This window comes from Pristiophorus japonicus, chromosome 9 (assembly GCF_044704955.1).
Source record: "Pristiophorus japonicus isolate sPriJap1 chromosome 9, sPriJap1.hap1, whole genome shotgun sequence".
Classification (NCBI taxonomy): domain Eukaryota; kingdom Metazoa; phylum Chordata; class Chondrichthyes; family Pristiophoridae; genus Pristiophorus; species Pristiophorus japonicus.
In genome coordinates this window covers 23,484,620-23,505,511 of record NC_091985.1, presented here as the reverse complement: position 1 = coordinate 23,505,511, position 20,892 = coordinate 23,484,620, and the positions used below count along the sequence as shown (strand labels likewise).

The 20,892-nt window shown below is 44.9% G+C and overlaps 1 protein-coding gene across 1 annotated transcript in view; it reads left to right on the top strand.

The window, feature by feature from the left end:
* LOC139273868 (cation channel sperm-associated auxiliary subunit epsilon-like) overlaps positions 1-20,892 on the top strand; it is a 252,269-nt gene that overhangs the window by 160,193 nt on the left and 71,184 nt on the right. The window contains exons 13-14 of the mRNA XM_070890944.1: positions 11,899-11,932; positions 12,061-12,140. Coding sequence (XP_070747045.1) covers positions 11,899-11,932; positions 12,061-12,140 — 114 coding nt within the window. The remainder of the gene's footprint in view (positions 1-11,898; positions 11,933-12,060; positions 12,141-20,892) is intronic.

Here is a 20,892-nt window from a genome sequence, read left to right as displayed (position 1 = left end):
AGAATCCTGCGCTGGGTCCCCCTTCAACTAATGGGGCGCCAGACCGGATGGCAGCGGTCAGTGCATCCATTGAATCGATTTGTCTCTGTATCAAGAGTGTCTGCGACTGCAGTACACCAGAGAGCTGACTCAGGCCACCACGCCCTGATGACATTTGAGTATAGAGGCGTACAATAGCATTGGCCTCATACTCAATGGCCACTACAACGTCAGCCACAGACCGCGCCACCATGTCTGGGGCCCCATAGTCAATGTTTGTATCCAGCATCCATTGGTATCTACCAAGGCTGGGCTGCTGAGAGGCATGAGTAACAGTTGAGGTGGACTCCTCCATCCTCACAGCTAGTGCATCAAGACTATGTGGCACCCTTGCTAGTGCACCCTACAGATCGCTGTGCAACTGCAGGGATTGTGTTGCAACAACCTCTAGGTTGGGCTCATCATCAGAGTGCTGCTGAGCATCGCTCAGGCATGCACTCACCCTCTGGGGAGCTAGTCTCCGGACTTCTCCCTCCCCGTGGCATTGCTGGAGGTCCCTAGGTCCCTCTGTCTCCCCCAACACCCCTTGGTCAGCAGCGCTGCTGGCCCCACTCTCTGACGGTACAGCCTCCTGCGTGAGGTCAAAGGAGGTGTCGTCCTCCTGCTCCTCCTTGTCCTCTGGGTCATCGCCACCATCTGCGCCCTAGACGGCCCCGGTGGATCTGGTTGGTCATCTGGAAGCACAAACACAGAACAGTGGTTACCTGCAGGGGAGGGGGTCAGCAGCAGGAAAGGCTTTCGTGAATGCCAGTCTCATGGAAATAGCTGCACGTTGATGGTGTCAGGGCCAAGTGTCCTGCAGGTCGCTGCAAAGGAACTCAACTTACTGTCACTGTCCCGAGGGGGGTCGGCCACAACCACCGCCATCGCATCAACTTGAACGCCCATCAGCACAGCTATCCATTCCTCCAATGGAGTGAGCACGTGGAGGTCTGGCTCCCCTCCACCAGTCCGCATTTGCTCCCGTCGGTTGTGGCCGAGCTTCACCTGTAACATTAAACAGAAAGTCGGAGTTAGAGACCTTCTATCAGTGTGTCCCAAGCGCCTTTCATACTTACTACCATTTACTCTATGACAGTCTTAACAGCTCAATGTAACTACCATTTGCGGCGTCAACTTGCTGTGAGGCGACATCACAGCAACGGGGAGCCTATAACACACATATGAAGACTGAGGAGTAAACAACAGGAAGGGTGTGTCTACAGACCCGAGTAGCAAGGCTAACAGTACATGTAAGCCCTTGCAGTGGGTGAGGCTGCAAATGGGAACCTTGACTGTGGCCTTACCCACTTAGAGCATGGATTCCAAAATACTACATTGAGCAGAGAGTGCACATTGTGGTGAGAGCATAGCATGTTGACGTTTGAAATTAAAGATACTCACCCTCACTAACCATGTCAGGTCGTTCCACTTTTTCTGACATTGCATTGTTGTCCTTGGCACCGTGTCACTCCCTCTATAGTCTTCGGTATGTTTGGGGTTGGGGTTTCCTCCCAGTCCTCAGCACCTGCCGACGCCTCTCCAGGACATCAAGGAGTGCATCCACTGCGGTGTCTGTGACCGAGGGGCATGCTGACGAGCTGCTGCTGTAAGGTCTGCCATCGTCACGCTCAGAGTGAGTGAGCAGGAAGGGAATATAACCACGAGGCTTTGATGCGGCCAATCAACGTCTCAATTCAATCCAGGTGGCACCACTATCTCGGTGGCGCAGCTCCAAATGATACCTAAGTCCCAGATGTTGCGCCTACACTTAACGGCCCACTTAGTGCATCCAGGTAAGTGTGCAATGCCATGATTTAACGTTCCTATCAATGCTTTAGGTGCCAACACTGAATTTTCACATTTGTGGAGTGCCTGAAGCGAGCTGTTAAAACTTTCTCTCGTGCGGTGACAACGCCTCAAGAATGGCGGTACTGAATTTCAATCCCTTTGTTTCAGGAGGCAGTCACACCTCTTGGGTTTTACAGTTCATCAATTGTCAGGAACAAGAGGGTGTGACTGCGAGTCAGGAAGGTATGGAGACCCAGGATATAGTAAAGGAGGAGCCTCAGCCTTTGACCTTGTCCAACAGGTATAAGGTACTTGGTGCCCTTATGGATGAGAACAAGGACTACAGGGAATTTGGGCAAACTGACCATGACACCGTCGTACAAGAGGTCATTCAAGTGGGGAGAGTAAAATGAATGTGGTAGTGATAGACAATAGTATAGTCAGGTTGATCGATACTGTTCTCTGCAGCCAAGGCAGGGAGTTCCGGAGGTTGTTTTGCCTACCCAATTCCAGGCTTAAGGATATCTTGGAGTGGGAGGGATAGGATCCAGTTGTCGTGGTCCAGGTAGAAACCAATGACATAGGTAGAACCAGGAATGAGGTTCTGCTGAGGGAATTTGAGGAGCTAGGATCTAAATTAAAAAGCAAAACCTCATAGGTAATAATCTCTGGATTGTTACCTGTGGCACGCATAAATTGGCATAGGGAAAAATAGATTAGAGGTTTAAATGCGTGGCTCAAAGTGAGGTGTGGAAGAGGTTTCAGTTCATGGGGCACTGGCACAGTACTGGGGAAAAAGGGAGCTGTTCCTTGGGATGGGCTCCACTAAAACTAGGCAGGTACAAGTGTCCTGGCAGACTGAATAACTAGAGCAGTAGATAGGGCTTTAAACTGCTGAAGGAGGTGGGGGTGGGAGGATTCAGGAAAGAATAAATTTTAAAAGCAGCAAGAGAAATGTCAAGGTTCTCAAGCAGAGTGGAGTTTTGGATAAAAATAAGCAGAATGGGTCAGGAAGTGACAGAGAGAGTAATAATGGTAATAAGGCATCAGTGACTACAATGACATCAGGAAAGAATAGACATAAGTCAAAGCTAAAGGCACTATATCTGAATGCGCGACGCATTCGCAACAAAATAGATGAATTAATAGCGCAGATAGAAATTAATAGGTTTGATCTATTAGTCATTATGGAGACATGGTTGCAAAGTGGCCATGGTTGGGAACTAAATATTCCAGGGTATTTAATGTTTAAAAGAGATAGGCAAATTGCAAAAGGAGGAGGTGCAGCCCTGATAATAAAGGATGGGATAAAGACAGTAGCAAGAAAGGATCTTAGTTCCGAAAATCAAGAAGTAGAATCAGTTTGGGTGGAGTTGTTTATAGGCCCCCAAACAATGGTTGTAAGGAAAGGCTGAGTATAAATCAGGAAATTAGAAACACATGTAATAAGGGTAATACAGTAATCATGGGGAACTTTAATCTACATATAGACTGATCAAACTAAATTTGCAGTATTAGTGTAGAGCACGAATTCATGGAATGTATACAAGATAGTTTTCGAGATCAGTATGTTGAGGAACCAATTAAGGAACACGCTATTTTAGATCTAGTATTGTGCAATGAGAATAATTAATAAGCTTGTCGTAAAGGGGCCTTTAGGGAAGAGCGACCATAATATGATAGAATTTGATACTGAATTTGAAAATGATTCAGTTGAATCCAAAACTAAGGTCTTGCATTTAAACAAAGCAAATTATGTCGGTATGAGGGGCGAGTTGGCTAAGGTAAATTGGGAAACTACTTTAAAATGTATGACAGTAAACAAGCAATGGATAGCATTTCAATAATTGATATATAATTTACAACAAATATACATTCCGTTAAGGCACAAAAACCCTACAGGAAAAATAGTGCAACTGTGGCTAACAAGTGAAGTTAAAATAGTATTAGATCAAAGAAAGAGGCTTATAATTTTGCCAAAAAGAGTAATAAGCCTGAGGATTGTGAGAATTTTAGGATTCAGCAAAGGAGGATCAAGACATTGATAAAGAAAAGGAAAATAGAATGTGAGAGTAAACTACCGAGTGACATAAAAACAGACTGCAAAAGCATCTATAGGTATGTAAAGAGGAAAGATTAGCAAAAGTAAATGTGAGTCTCTTACAGGCTGAGACAGGAGAAATTATGGGGAACAAGGAAATGGCAGAGACATTAAATAAATACTTTGTATCTGTCTTCACAAAAAAAACATTCCTGGAAATAGTGGAGAACCAAGGGTCAAGCGAAAATGAGGAACTGAAAGAAATTAGTATTAGTAAAAAAAGGTACTAAAAAAATGAATGGGACTGAAAGCCAATAAATCCCCTGAACCTGATGGCCTACATCCTAGTGTTTTGGAAGAGTTGGCTATAGAAATAGTGGATGCATTGGTTGTTATCTTGTAAAATTCCATAGATTCTAGAACAGTTCCTGCAGATTGGAAAACAGCAAATGTAACACCACTATTTAAGAAAGGCAAAAGAGAGAAAATGGGAAATACAGACCAGTTAGCCTGACATCAGCAGTAGAGAAAATGCTTGAATCTATTATTAAGGACATGGTAACAGGGCACTTAGAAAATAATAATAAGATTGGGCAGAGTCAACACGGATTTATGAAAGAGAAATCGTGTCTCACACATCTGCTCGAGTTTTTAGAGGTTGTAACTAGCAGAATAGATAAGGGGGAACCAGTGGATGTGGTGTATTTAGATTTTCAGAAGGAATTCGATAAGGTGCCACACAAGAGGTTATTAAACAAAATTAAGGCTCATGGGTTGGGGGATAATATACTAGCATGGATTGAGGATTGGTTAACAGACAGAAAACAGAGAGTAGGAAGAAACAGGTCATTTTTAGGTTGGTAAGCTATAACAAGTGGGGTATCGCAAGGATCGGTGCTTGGGCCTCAGATATTCACAATGTATATCAATGATTTGGATGAGGGGACCTAATGTAATATATTTAAGTTTGCTGATGATACAAAGCTAGTTGGAAATATAAGTTGTGAGGAGGGTGCAAAGAGGCTTCAAGAGGATAAAGACAGGCTAAGTGAGTAGGCAAGAACAAGGCAAATGGAATATAATATGGAGAAACGTGAAGTTAACCACTTTGGTAGGAAAAATGGAAAAGCAGAGAATTTTTTTAATGGTGAGAGGCTGGGAAATGTTGGTATTCAGAGGGACCTGGGTGTCCTTGTACACGAATCACTGAAAGTTAACATGCAGGCACAGCAAGTAATTAAGAAAGTAAATGGTATGTTGGCCTTTATTGCAAGGGGATTTGAGTATAAGAGTAAAGATATCTTATTGCAATTATATAGGGCCCTGGTGAGATCACATCTGGAGTATTGTATACAGTTTTGGTAGTCTTACCCAAAGAAGGATATAATTGCCATAGAGGGAGTGTAATGAAGGTTCACCAGTCTGATTTCTGGGATGGAGGATTGTCCTTTGAGGAGAGATTGAATAGACTAGGCCTATATTCTCTAGAGATTAGAAGAATGAGAGGAGATCTCATTGAAACATACAAAATTCTTACAGGGCTTGACAGGGTAGATGTAGGGAGCATATTTCCCCTGGCTGGAGAGTCGAGAACCAGGGGTCACAGTCTCAGAATAAGGGGTCGGCCATTTAGGACGGAGGGTGGTGAATCTTTGGAATTCTCTACCCCAGAGGTCTGTGGATATTCAGTCATTGAGCATATTCAAGATAGAGATTGATAGATTTTTGAAAATTAAGGGAATCAAGGAATATGGGGCTAGATTTTAATTTTTTTTTGCATGCATAACGCCCACTTAACATCCATTTTACTGCTGATACGATGTATAAAGCCCAGATATCGCCCATTTAGTCACAAAATGGAAACTGACGCCCATTTTCCGGACACTTATCGCCGAGCGTTACTTTCCCCAAGTGTATAACGGCAGGAAAAAATAATACTGCCTGACCACCTTTTTGAGCGGAATCATCAGAATGGGCGAAATCAACGCCCATAATATCACCCAGTGTTAGTTTCTACACATAATTAATGCCTAGATTCAATAATACCGACTGTCCAATTTTTTTTGTCATAAAGATCACATTTGCCGAAACTAACGCCCAGGAGATCACCCAGCGTCACTTTCACCACCTCGCACACATCTCACCCACAATATTGCTTGCCCAAAACACTGCTCTGAAAAAGTGGAACTGTTCTGAACGAATCACAGCAATGTGGGCACCATTTTTAAAATCGCAGATCACTTCATTCAAAAGGCTGTTTCAACTTCGGGGGAGTTTGGATTGACTCTGGAGTTCTTCTCAGGTGAAATGACCATCTCAACAGACATTTTTTCAGACTCTGGACTATTGGGGTTTATTGTAGGTGTATTTTAGTGAGGAAATTATTGCTTCTGATCAATCACTATTATACTTTCATTGCAATGGGGCCAGCCATTTCTCAGCCTGCATCGATTAATATGTAGATGCTGCAGAGTGCAGATGGCTCAATGTGTGATGCACATCATTATGTACCCAATTTAAGACGTGCCAAAATGAGAAGGAGATCCAGACCATACACACCCCGCACTTACAGGTAAAAGAGGTCTTACCTCGACGTGTCCGAGCACACCTGCCTTCGGAGACTGCGCTTCCACAAGGTGGTGATCAATGAAATATGTGAGCTCATCAGGCCACATATGCAGCCTGCCATCAGGACATCAGTGTCGGTTGAGGTCAAGGTCACCGCAGCACTGTCTTTCTTCGCATCTGGTTCCTTTCGGGCCTCAGCGGTCGAGATTTCCCCTCTGTCTCACCATGCCACCATTCGCTGCATTAGTCATGGAAGCCCTGTACACGTGAAGGATGGACTTTATCAACTTCCCCAAGACCACGGAGGCTCAGACTGACAGGGCTGGAGCATTCTACTGCATCGCTAAATTCCCCAGGGTGCAGGGAGCAATACAGTGCACTTACATCACCATGCGGGCACCTTCTCAGGACCCAGAGCTTTTTTGTAACAGAAAAGGATTTCTCTCCCTGAAGGTCCAACTAGTTGTCGACCACAACCAGATCATACTGGCAGTGAATGCCAAATGTCTGGGCAGCTTTGATGAGGCTCACATCCTGTGTGAGAGCACTGTCTCTGACATGTTTAAGAGTCAGCCACAAGAGCAATGCTTGGTGACAACCGATATGGCCTAGCCACCTGGCTGATGACCCCCTGCATGACATCCACACCGAGGCCGAGAAGCAATATAACCAGAGCCACAGAGACACACGCAATGTTGTCCAGAAAACAATAACTGCTTAAACAGCGCTTCAGATGCCTGGACCACTCAGGAGGGGAGCTACAATACAACCCTGAGCAAGTAACTAAATTCGTGGTCATGTGCTCCATGCTGCACAACCTGGCTTTCAGGAGGGGGCAAGAATTCCCAGAAGGGACTGATGGTCCATCTCAGGAGAGAGAGGAAGAGGAGGACGAGGGGCTTGATGCTGACCTAGGGCCAGACAATCAGGCTAGCTATGCAACCCTTCCCACTCCAGACCGCAGGAAAGGGCCCATGTTGGCTACATAGCTGCAAGACTCTTGCGTCAGGAGCAATTTGCCTGAAAGAATGTTGCTGTGAGTGACAACGCTGACACACTGCTGTGCGTGTGCAGTTCAAACATCAATGGTGGCCATCACCTTGGTACCAGTTAAAGTTTACGTTGATTGAATTTAAATTGTATTTAACCCTTTCATGTTAAGGAATCACCAGTGTGTAACGGGCCAGCTATCTGTGACAATGCACAACAAGGTTATGTTCAATAACAAAAATTTATACCAACATTGGTCTGAAACCATAAGTATCACGATCAAAAACACCCCAAGCCCGCCCACACCCCACTTTTTCCACCATTGACATCAATCAAATGGTCAACATGTCCAGCAACACAGAATACAAATGCACAGCAGGAGGGTGGCCCCCTCCCCCCATACATTACAAAAAATTGCATACATCCAGATGGAGATATAACACAGCCATCACCTGCGGATATGCAGCTCACTTTCCTTCCCCCCCCTTCCCCTTCTTCTCCCCACCTCTACCTCTTCCCCTCCACGCCGCCTGGCTGAAGAGCTCCTCAGGCGGTGCCTCATTGGGCGGGGGGAGGATGAAGGTAGAGGCGGTGGTTGCACGGGTACGGGAGCGGGGGCTGCTGAGGGGGGAACATTCTCTGATCCAGAACAGGATCTTGGTCCTGCCTCTCATCTGTCGTTCGCAATGGTGGTGTGGAACCTAGGGGCGGAGTGTCGTGCTCCGGGACCACTTGGAGGCCTGTGCCAGCAGTGTTCCTGGCCATCGCCTCCAGGGCCTCCGCTATCCACGGAACGTACTCAGTCATGGCGGCCAGCTGTTGGGATATACCCCCCAATGCATCGAGGATCTGGTCACCAATGTCTACAGTCCTCCTGGACAACTGTACCATCTCTCCACTCTCATGTCGCGCTCGTGGACCAGACATGCCGTGTCCACAAAACCTCCGCGGTGTCGGCGCCGTCCTGGGGACAAATGGGGTGCCCTGTGGAGAGATGCTTGGGACCGGTACCTCCAGAGTGGAGGCGGGAATGACCGGAGGACCACTAGATGGCCTTGGGGTGGAATGGCTTCTGGAGCGTGGCGATACAGGTTGCTCGAAGTCCGCGCTCTCATCCGTAGAGAATAGACCCAGCGGATTGATGGGCAAGAATCGGAGCTCCTCAGCACCAGATGTAGGATTGTCTGGCGAGTCCGGCCCCGTGCCCCCACCTTCTGGCCTCTGTGGTCTTGCCTGGGGCCGCGCTGAGCTGCAAAACACAAATGAGGTGAGAGGAGAAGGGGGTGCTAGGGTGATGAGGTGAGTCCAGCGCTACAAGACAAAAGCAGCATATGCACGACAAAAGCACACCGCTATCAAGATCATCGCAATCATCACATTTCATGACCATCAACACATTGTGCATTGCAATGATTTTCATTAGGCCAGCATTATTTATAGGACAATTTTAGAAATCATCTATCATATATGATAGTTCGGATATGAATTGGTGTGGAATTGACTTTACATCACGCAATGGTGTGAACTTTACTCACGTCGCATCACTTCAGGGTCTGCAGATGCTTGCGTGGCCGTCCGGGGGTTCTTCCCCACGAGTGTGAGCACCCACTCCTCCATGTCAGTGATGTCGCTGATGATTGGTGGCCTCCCACCCGTATGCCTCTGCATGGACCTCATCGTCGATAGCTTCTTCTGTAAAAGGTGACAGGACGACATGGCATGAGATCATTGTGTGATAACATTGCTAGGTACTGTCACAAAGACTGATGCAACACATAACCGACAGATGTAATCATGATTATAATGATAATTATCATAAGAACACAAGAAATAGGAGCAGGAGTAGGCCATAAGGCCCCTCGAGCCTGCTCCCCAATTCAATAAGATCATGGCTCATCTGATCATGCACTTCGCCGCCCGCTCTCCATAACCCCTTATCCCCTTATCATTTAAGAAACTGTCTATTTCTGTTTTGAATTTATTTAATGTCCCAGCTTCCACAGCTCTCTGAGGCAGCGAATTTCACAGATTCACAACCCTCTGAGAGAAGAAATTTCTCCTCATCTCAGTTCTAAATGGGCGGCCCCTTATTCTAATATCATGCCCTCTAGTTCTAGTCCCCCCCACCAGTGGAAACATCCTCTCTGCATCCACCTTGTCAAGCCCTCTCATAATCTTATACGTTTCTATAAGATCACCTCTCATTCTTCTGAATTCCAATGAGTAGAAGCCCAACCTACTCAACCTTTCCTCATAAATCAACCCACTCATCCCCGGAATCAACTTAGTGAACCTTCTCTGAACTGCCTCCATAGCACGTATATCCTTTCATAAATATGGAAACCAAAACTGCATGCAGTATTCCAGGTGTGGCCTCACCAATACCCTGTACAGCTGTAACAAGACTTCCCTGCTTTTATACACCATCCCCTTTGCAATAAAGGCCAAGATTCCATTGGCCTTCCTGATCGCTTGCTGTACCTGCATACTAACCTTTTGTGTTTCATACACAAGTACTCCCAGGTCCCACTGTACTGCAGCACTTTGCAATCTTTCTCCATTTAAATAATAACTTGCTCTTTGATTTTTTCTGCCAAAGTGCATGACCTCACACTTTCTAACATTATACTCCATCTGCCAAATTCTTGCCCACTCACTTAGCCTGTCTATGTCCTTCTGCAGCCTCTTTATGTCCTCCTCACACATTGCTTTTCTTCCCATCTTTGTATCGTCAGCAAACTTGGCTACATTACACTCAATCCCCTCTTCCAAGTCGTTAATATAAATTGTAAATAGTTGGGGTCCCAGCACTGATCCCTGCAGCACCCCACTCGTTACTGATTGCCAACCAGAGAATGAACCATTTATCCCGACTCTCTGTTTTCTGTTTGTCAGCCAATCTTCTATCCATGCTAATATATTATCCCTAACCCCATGAACTTTTATCTTGTGCAGTAACCTTTTGTGTGGCACCTTGTCAAATGCCTTCTGGAAGTCCAAATACTCCACATCCACTTGTTCCCCTTTATCTACCCTGTTCGTTACATCCTCAAAGAATTCTAGCAAATTTGTCAAACATGACTTCCCCTTCATAAATCCATGCTGACTTTGCCTGACCAAATTTTGCTTTTCCAAATCATTCTTTACCTAAAGACGTGCACCGTGACCGCAGGCTTTGACTACAACATTCCCAGTAAAAGTGCAAAACTCACATCTACTGATAGTCACTCATGACTCTTACAAATCAAATTATATAAATACATAAGTACATGTAAATAAATGTAATACTTACTCTTGCGGATCCCACAAGGTCGTTCCATCGTTTGCAGCATTGGGTTGCCCTCATGCATCTCATTGGGCGACGACGAGACCACCTCTGCTATCTTGGCCCATATCTTCTGGTAGGCCTTTGGGGTGGGTTTCCCAAGCCCTCCCTGGGTCATTCACCCCACTCGACCTCCTGCAGGAGGGAGGCATTTGCCTCGCCCGAGAACCTCCTCGCTCTTTTGCGCCCTCCAATGTGCTCCTCTCCCAGCTCACTGCTGTCACCAGCTTCAATCTCCACAGTGTGCTGTGACGCCTCCTCCTCTCCCTCCATTATAGGCCAAATTCGAGCAAATATCTGGCTAGTAACAGCTAATTTTTGTTTCCCTATTTGCTTTAAAGCTCTAAACTCTCCCTCCTGCCTCCCAAAGCAGCCACACCACACCCCACACACGCCTTCAGTTTCTCTCAGTTCCCTCTCTCTCTGTTTCCTCTTCTGTGCATGTTATGATGACCCTTGACCTCCTGAATCGCGGGAATCGAGCGTTGCCATGCCGTTGCTAAGGACGGCGACACTTTATGGCAGAAGTTCAGAGAGATTTAACGCTACCGCCCATTTCATATCACTCGCGGTAATGCCCAATTTCAAAAATGGAGACCAGGGGCTTTGAGAATGGGCGACAAGCCGGCAATCTAAAAACCCATTTTTACCACCCACGCCGGAAATACCGCCCATTTTTGGACAATCTGCACAAAAGTTTAAAATCTAGCCCATGGGGATAGTGCAGAAAAGTGGAGTTGAGGTATAAGATCAACCATGATCTTATTGAATGGTGGAGCAAGCTCGAGGGGCCGAATGGCCTACTCCTGCTCCTATTCTTATGTTCTTATGTTGATAGATTTTTGGATATTAAGGGGATCAAAGGATATGGGGATCGTGCAGGAATGTGGAGTTGAGGTAGAAGATCAGCCATGATCTCATTGAATGGCAGACAGGCTCGAGGGCCAAATGGTCTACTCCTGCTCCGATTTCTTATGTTCTTCCTGCTATGTATAGCTTTGTGACATAGGATGCAGTGCTGTTATATACTGAGCCACCGGAGGTCACTGCTCTTCTGCTAAACTGAGGCCACCACGCACGTGCAGTTGAAAAATCTCACTCGATTTACTTTTCAGATTGGAAATACATTTCTGTATATTATACATATTGATTTTTCTGTGTTCAGGTCCGTTTTAAGATACCCCATGAAAGAAGATGTGGTGAGTTCTCCAAATTTTGTGATTTTAGTTTCTAATACAATTTTATTTTAAATATCATTTTTATATTTAGAAAATATATATTTGATTAAAAAAAAAAATTTAAATTTGTTTTATTTTTTTACTTCTAGGAGATGTTATATGACATGAAAAGATATGGTTGCCCCATTAGGGTTTACTACAAATCACCTTTCAGGCCAAATTTAAAATTGTAAGTATTTGCTACTATAAAACAAAGGGGGGAATTTTAGCCCACAAAAATGGGTGGGTTGGGAGCGGATAGAGGAGGTGAAAGTTTAAACACCCAAAGCCACCTCCAACCCACTCACTTCTGGGTTTAACGGAGGCGGGACAAGGGGCGGTCAGCTAATCCGCTCCCAGCAGGCGGTTTGGCAATTTAAATATTTTTATGAGTTTGGCAGCCCCTGATTTAACTTGAATTGTAGGTTTTACACTGGGTTGCCATGTTTCCCTGGCCTCGGGAAAACCTGCAGCCGAACTGAGGCGAAGACAGCTTCGGGGAGAAAGTAAGTGCCTTCACAGCATTGCTTGTTGGCCAGGGGGCAGGAGTGTTCCCCCTTGGCCCCTCAAGCTCCCTCCATTCGACCACCACCCCCCCATACAAAGGCCAATGGACCCCCTTGGGGTCAAGGATCGGACATCTCCCTGGGGTCAAGGATTGGTCCGGGATCGGGGATCAGACATACCTGGTTCTGTGGCATGCTTTGGAGTGCTCCCCGCCTAACTGGAAGCCAAACCCATCACTCAGGCTGACTTCCGAGTGGGGAACATGTCAGGGCCAAAAGAAGCATGCTGTGGAGATAAAACTCAACAGAACGTGAGGAAATCTAGACTTTCAGGTTTCTGCCCCAGGTTTCTGTCTGTCAGGTTTCAGCACAAAGGCTATAGAATCAACTACATGGTATGAAGCTTACCATTGCTGTAATAAGCCAAGTTTTGCATAGAAACATAGAAAATGGGTGCAGGAATAGGCCATTTGGCCCTTCGAGCCTGCATCACCATTCAATAAGATCATGACTGATCATTCCCTCAGTACCCCTTTCCTGCTTTCTCTCCATACCCCTTGATCCCTTTAGCCGTAACGGCCACAACTAACTCCCTCTTGAATATATCCAATGAACTGGCATCAACAACTCTCTGCAGTAGGGAATTAAACAGGTTAACATTCTCTCTGAGTGAAGAAGTTTCTCCTCATCTCAATCCTAAATGGCTTACCCCTTATCCTTAGACTATGCCCCCTGGTTCTGGAGTTCCCCAACATCGGGAACATTCCTGCATCTATCCTGTCCAGTTCCGTCAGAATTTTATATGTTTCTATGAGATCCCCTCTCATCCTTCTAAATTCCAGTGAATACAGGCCCAGTCGATCCAGTCTCTCCTCATATGTCAGTCCTGCCATCCGTGGAATCAGTCTGATGAATCTTCGCTGCACTCCCTCAATAGCAAGAACGTCCTTCCTCAGATTAGGAGACCAAAACTGAACACAATATTTCAGGTGAGGCCTCACCAAGGCCCTGTACAACTGCAGTAAGACCTCCCTGCTCCTATACTCAAATCTCCTAGCTATGAAGGCCAACATACCATTTGCCTTCTTCACCGCCTGCTGTACCTGCATGCCAACTTTCAATGACTGATGTACCATGACACCCAGGTCTCGTTGCCCCTCCCCTTTTCCTAATATGCCACAATTCAGATAATATTCTGCTTTCGTGTTTTTGCCCCCAAAGTGGATAACCTCACGTTTATCCACATTATACTGCATCTGCCATGTGTTTGCCCACTCACCTAATCTGTCCAAGTCCCCCTGCAGCCTCTGAGCATCCTCATCACCGCTCACACCGCCACCCAGCTTAGTGTCATCTGCAAACTTGGAGATATTACACTCAATTCCTTCATCTAAATCATTAATGTATATTGTAAAGTGCTGGGGTCCCAGCACTGAGCCCTGTGGCACCCCACTAGTCACTGCCTGCCATTCTGAAAAGGACGCATTTATCCCGAATCTCTGCTTCCTGTCTGCCAACCAGTTCACTATCCACATCAGTATATTACCCCCAATACCATTTGCTTTAATTTTGCACACCAATCTCTTGTCCAAAGCCTTTTGAAAGTCCAAATACACCACATCCACTGGTTCTCCCTTGTCCACTCTACCAGTTACATCCTCAAAAAATTCTAGAAGATTTGTCAAGTATGATTTCCCTTTCATAAATCCATGCTGACTTGGACCGATCCCATCACTGCTTTTCAAATATGCTGCTATTTCATCTCTAATAATTGATTCCAACATTTTCCCCACTACTGATGTCAGGCTAACCGGTCTATAATTACTTGTTTTCTCTCTCCGTCCTTTCTTAAAAAGTGGTGTTACATTAGCTACCCTCCAGTCCATAGGAACTGATCCAGATTCGATAGACTGTTGGAAAATGATTACCAATGCATCCACTATTTCTAGGGCCACTTCCTTAAATACTCTGGGATGCAGACTATCAGGCCCCAGGGATTTATTGGCCTTCAATCCCATCAATTTCCCTCACACAATTTCCCGCCTAATAAGGATTTCCTTCAGTTCCTCATTCTCACTAGACCCTTGGTCCCCTTGTATTTCCGGAAGGTTATTTGTGTCTTTCTTCGTGAAGACAGAACCAAAGTATTTGTTTAACTGGTCCGCCATTTCTTTGTTCCCCGTTATAAATTCACCTGAATCTGACTGCAAGGGATCTACGTTTGTCTTCACTAATCTTTTTCTTTTCAAATATCTATAGAAGCTTTTGCATTCAGTTTTTATGTTTCCAGCAAGCTTCCCCTCATACTATATTTTCCTCCTCCTAAAACCTTTGTCCTCCCCTGCTGAATTATAAAATTCTCCCAGTCCTCAGGTTTGCTGCTTTTTCTGGCCAATTTATATGCCTCTTCATTGGATTTAACACTCCTTAATTTCCCTTGGTAGCTACAGTTGAGCTAATTCCCCCGTTTTATTTTTACTCCAGACAGGGATGTACAATTGTTGAAGTTCATCCATGTGATCTTTAAATGTTTGCCATTGCCTATCCACCAAGTATCATTAGCCAGTCTATTCTAGCCAATTCACGTCTCATACCATCAAAGTTACCTTTCCTTAAGTTCAGGACCCTAGTCTCTGAATTAACTGTGTCACTCTCCATCTTAATAAAGAATTCTACCATATTATGGTCACTCTTTCCCAAGGGGCCTCGCACAACAAGATTGCTAATTAGTCCTTTCTCATTACACATCACCCAGTCTAGGATGGCCAGCCCTCTAGTTGGTTCCTCGACATATTGGTCCAGAAAACCATCCCTAATACACTCCAGGAAATCCTCCTCCACCGCATTGCTACCAGTTTGGTTAGCCCAATCAATATGTAGATTGAAGTCACCCATGATAACTGCTGTACTTTTATTGCACGCATCCCTAATTTCTTGTTTGATGCTGTCCCCAACCTCACTATTACTGTTTGGTGGTCCGTTATCCAGTCTCAGCAAAGGTCTATAATTTCATAATGAATGCCTTTAGTAGTAAGTGTTTTGAGCCCAGGTGCCTGGGTTCCCCAGGGCTCAGACACTCTCACCCTCTTGTCCTTCTACATATCAGTATCCTTCTCCATTTAACATCCAACTCTTGTGTTCATGATTTCACTCGGCATTCATCAATATTCTTCAGGTTGCACACTCTCTGTGCACACAGTCTCCAACACTCTCACAGTTCAGCAGCTGAAATACCATATCTTGAACTGCTCCATGTCCTTTGGTGCAGCAGTGAAAATCATGTTTCTTTCAATTCTTTCAAAAATGAATTTCTTACATGTCTCTCACAAGTGGAGTGGACTACTTTTAATACGTTAGCCATTAGTAATGAGTCAGAATGGGTAGCAGATATTGAATAATTTCTCCTGGGAGTTTTCAAAAAAATGTATTTTATAAAGAACTAATGAATTGATTAATTTTTATTTTGTACCATCCTATTTCTGGATAAGCGGAACAGAAGTGAGAGGCTCACTTACAACTTTCACTGTGCTGTGCTTTGGTTAGTAAATGGGGTAAGAATGCAAAAGTGAAGTTTGCCTAGCCATCCGCATGCAAAATCCTGGCCTGGCTGGGGCAGAAGTATTTGCATTTGGCAGACTGTTGATAGCTGAACCACAGCATTAGGAATCCTATCAGTAACCTGGTGCCAAGTAAAGGATTACAGCCTCTTTAAATTACAACAGTTTGTTTTCACCCATTAATAAGGCGCTATACAATTTTCTGGCAGCCTGCACGATAGCAGCTGTGCAACTGGAAATTAGTAGAAAGACTTGGCACTGTCTACTGTCTAGAAGGTACAGTTTAAACATAAACTTCGAGGCTTAGACCAATATTCAGACTACAACTTTGAGCCACCACAGCAAACTGCACAAGAAGGTTCAAGTAAGCCAAAGATTCAGGTGCAATTTTTTCAGGTAAATTCTTTTCATTTGAAAGTGAAGTGTTTCTGATTGTTGTTCCAAAATATGTTCTGGCAACTTGGCAGGTAATTGTGAAAGCCATGGGACGTGATTAAATAGACAGTATTTGGCCACCTCTAATTGGTTAATTGTCCTAATGTGCATGCTTATTATAAACTAAATGCAGGCTTCTAAATTTAGACATGGAATCAGATTATGCAGAGATAACATAAACATTTGAAGGAAGTTAATGAATGTAGATTGGAATTATCAACAAGTCATTCATCATCATTATCATCATCATAGGCAGTCCCTCGGAATCGAGGAAGACTTGCTTCCACTCTTAGCATGAGTCCTTAGCTGGCTAATACAACTCTTTTCATTGGAAACAAAATTAAACATTTAAATCAAGTGCCCCCTGATCTGGGAGACACTCCAAACATTTTTCCAGGCCCTTTTTTTTTGTTTGTTCTTTTTTGTATTTTTTGTGGGGTTTTTTGTGTTTTTTTGGGGGACTCAAAGATAAATATATACAAGCGCCCCCTATAAAAGGGGAGGGGGACACTAAAACCAAGCAATAAAAAACAAATTAAACTCCAGTCCAATACAAGAACCACAGTCTCTGTCACAGGTGGGACAGACAGTGGTTGAAGGGAAGGGTAGGCAGGGAGCCTGGTTTGCCGTACGCTCCTTCTGCTGCCTGCATTTGATTTCTGCATGCTTTTAGCGACGATACTCGAGGAGCTCCGCACCCTCCCGGATGCACTTCCTCCACTTAGGGCGGTCTTTGGCCAGGATCTCCCAGGTGTCAGTAGGGATGTCGCACGTTATCAGGGAGGCTTTGAGAGTGTCCTTGTAACATTTCCTTTGCCCATCTTTGGCTCGTTTGCCATGGATGAGTTCCGAGTAGAGCGCTTGCTTTGGGAGTCTCGTGTCTGGCATGCGAAACATAGAAACATGGAAAATAGGTGCAGGAATAGGCCATTCGGCCCTTCGAGCCTGCACCACCATTCAATAAGATCATGGCTCATTATTCACCTCAGTACCCCTTTCCTGCTTTCTCTCCATACTCCTCGATCCCTTTAGCCGTAAGGGACATATCTACCTCCCGCTTGAATATAGCCAATGAACTGGCATCAACAACTCTCTGCGGTAGGGAATTCCACAGATTAACAACACTCCGAGTAAAGAAGTTTCTCCTCATCTCAGTCCTAAATGGCTTACCCCTTATCCTTAGACAATGTCCCCTGGTTCTGGACTTCCCCAACATCGGGAACATTCTTCCTGCATCTAACCTGTCCAGTCCCGTCAGAATTTTATATGTTTCTATGAGATCCCCTCTCATCCTTCTAAACTCCAGTGAATACAGGCCCAGTCTCTCCTCATATGTCAGTTCTGCCATCCCGGGAATCAGTCTAGTGAACCTTCGCTGCACTCCCTCAATAGCAAGAACGTCCTTCCTCAGATTAGGAGACCAAAACTGAACACAATATTCCAGGTGAGGCCTTACCAAGGCCCTGTACAACTGCAGTAAGACCTCCCTGCTCCTATACTCTAATTCCCTAGCTATGAAGGCCAACATACCATTTGCCTTCTTCATCGCCTGCTGTATCTGCATATCAACTTTCAATGACTGATGTACCATGACACCCAGGTCTCATTGCACCTCCCCTTTTCCTAATCTGCCACCATTCAGATAATATTCTGCCTTCGTGTTTTTGCCACCAAAGTGGATAACCTCACATTTATCCACATCATACTGCATCTGCCACGCGTTTGCGCACTCACCTAACCTGTCCAAGTCCCCCTGCAGCCTTTTAGCGTCCTCCTCACAGCTCACACTACCATCCAGCTTGCAAACTTGGAGATATTACACTCAATTCCCTCAGTCAAATCATTAATGTATATTGCAAATAGCTGGGGTCCCAGCACTGAGCCCTGCAGCACCCCACTAGTCATTGCCAGCTATTCTGAAAAAGATCCATTTATCCCAACTCTCTGCTTCCTATCTGCCAACCATCCATGTCAGTACATTACCCCCAATACCATGTGCTTTAATTTTGCACACCAATCTCTTGTGTGGGATCTTGTCAAAAGCCTTTTGAAAGTCCAAATACACCACATCCACTGGTTCTCCCTTGTCCATTCTACCAGTTACATCCTCAAAATATTCTAGAAGATTTGTCAAGCAGGATTTCCCTTTCATAAATCCATGCCGACTTGGACCGATCCCGTCACTGCTTTCCAAATGTGATGCTATTTCATCTTTAACAATTGATCCCAACATTTTCCCCACTACTGATATCAGGATAGCCGGTCTATAATTCCCCGTTTTCTCTCTCCCTTCTTTCTTAAAAAGTGGTGTTACATTAGCTACCTTCCAGTCCATAGGAACCGATCCAGAGTCGATAGACTGTTGGAAAATGATCACCAATGCATCCACTATTTCTTGGGCCACTTCCTTAAATACTCTGGGATGCAGACTATCAGGCCCCAGGGATTTATCGGCCTTCAATGCCTTCAATTCCCTAACACAATTTCCCGCCTAATAAGGATTTCCTTCAGTTCCTCCTTCTCACTCGACCCTTGTCCCCTAGTATTTCTGGAAGTTTATTTGTGTCTTTCTTCGTGAAGACAGAACCAAAGTATTTGTTTAACTGGTCCGCCATTTCTTTGTTCCCCTTTATAAATTGACCTGAATCTGACTGCAAGGGACCTACGTTTGTCTTCACTAATCTTTTTCTCTTCACATATCTATCGAAGCTTTTGCAGTCAGTTTTTATGTTCCCAGCAAGCTTCCTCTCATACTCTATTTTCCCCCTCCTAATTAAACCCTTTGTCCTTCTCTGCTGTATTATAAAATTCTCCCAGTCCTCGGGTTTGCTGCTTTTTCTGGCCAATTTATATGCCTCTTCCTTGGATTTAACAATATCTTTAATTTTCCTTGTTAGCCACGGTTGTGCCACCTTCCCCATTTTATTTTTACTCCAGACAGGGATGTACAATTGTTGAAGTTCATCCATGTGACCTTTAAATGTTTCCCATTGCCTTTCCACCATCAACCTTTTAAGTATCACTCGCCAGTCCATTCTAGCTAATTCACGTCTCATCCCCTCAAAGTTACCTTTCCTTAAGTTCAGGACCCTAGTCTCTGAATTAACTGTGTCACTCTCCATCTTAATAAAGAATTCTACCATATTATGGTCACTCTTCCCGAAGGGGCCTCGCACAACAAGATTGCTAATTAGTCCTTTCTGATTTCACATCACCCAGTCTAGGATGGCCAGCCTTCTAGTTGGTTCTTCGACATATTGGTCTTGAAATCCTCCTCCACCGCATTGCTACTAGTTTGGTTAGCCCAATCAATATGTAGATTAAAGTCGCCCATGATAACTGCTGTACCTTTATTGCACGCATCCCTAATTTCGTGTTTGATGCTGTCCCCAACCTCACTACTACTGCATGGTGTTCTGTACACAATTCCCACTAGCGTTTTCTGCCCTTTGGTATTCCGTAGCTCCACCCATACCGATTCCACATCATCCAAGCTAATGTCCTTATTATTGCATTAATTTCCTCTTTAACCAGCAACACCACCACTCCTCCTTTTCCTTTCTGTCTATCCTTCCTAAATGTTGAATACCCCTGGATGTTGAGTTACCAGTCTTGGTCACCCTGGAGCCATGTCTCCGTGATGCCAGTTACATCATATCCATTAACTGCTATCTGCGCAGTTAAGAGCAGGGAGGTTATGCTTGAATTATATAAAACACTAGTTAGGCCACAGCTAGAGTACTGCATACAGTTATGGTCACCAAATTACAGGAAAGATGTGATTGCACTAGAGAGGAGATTTACGAGGATACAAAAGCAAACTACTGTGGATGCTGGAAATCTTTACGATGGATTTACGAAGATGTTGCCAGGACTGGAGAATTTTAGCTGTGCGGAAAGATTGGATAGACTGGGGTTGTCTTCTTTGGAACAGAGGAAGCTGAAGGGAGATTTAAGTGAGGTGTATAAAATCATGAGATGGCCTAGATTGAGTGGATAGAAGGGATCTATTTCCCTTAGCGGAGGGGTCAATAACCAGGAAGCATAGATTTTAAGTAATTGATAGAAGTATCAGAGGTGAGTTGATGAACTTTCTTCACCCAGTGGAACTCACTGGTGGTAGAGGCAGAAACCCTCATCGCATTTAAAAAAGCACCTGGATCTGCACTTGAAGTGTCATAATCTACAAGACTACGGACCAAGAGCTAGAAAATAGGATTAGGTTGGATAGCTCTTTTGCGACTGTCACGGACACAATAGGACAAATGGTCTCTATTGTGTTCCTAACACAGATGAGGCTGCACACAGGGAGGTTAAAGTAACAGTGACCTCAGTCTTTATTAAGACACTCCAGAGTGAGGAACAGCCTTAGGGGCCGGCTTATATACAGTGCTCCCAAGGGATGCTGGGATCCCTTGGGACTTCAGGGGATGCGCTCCCTGGT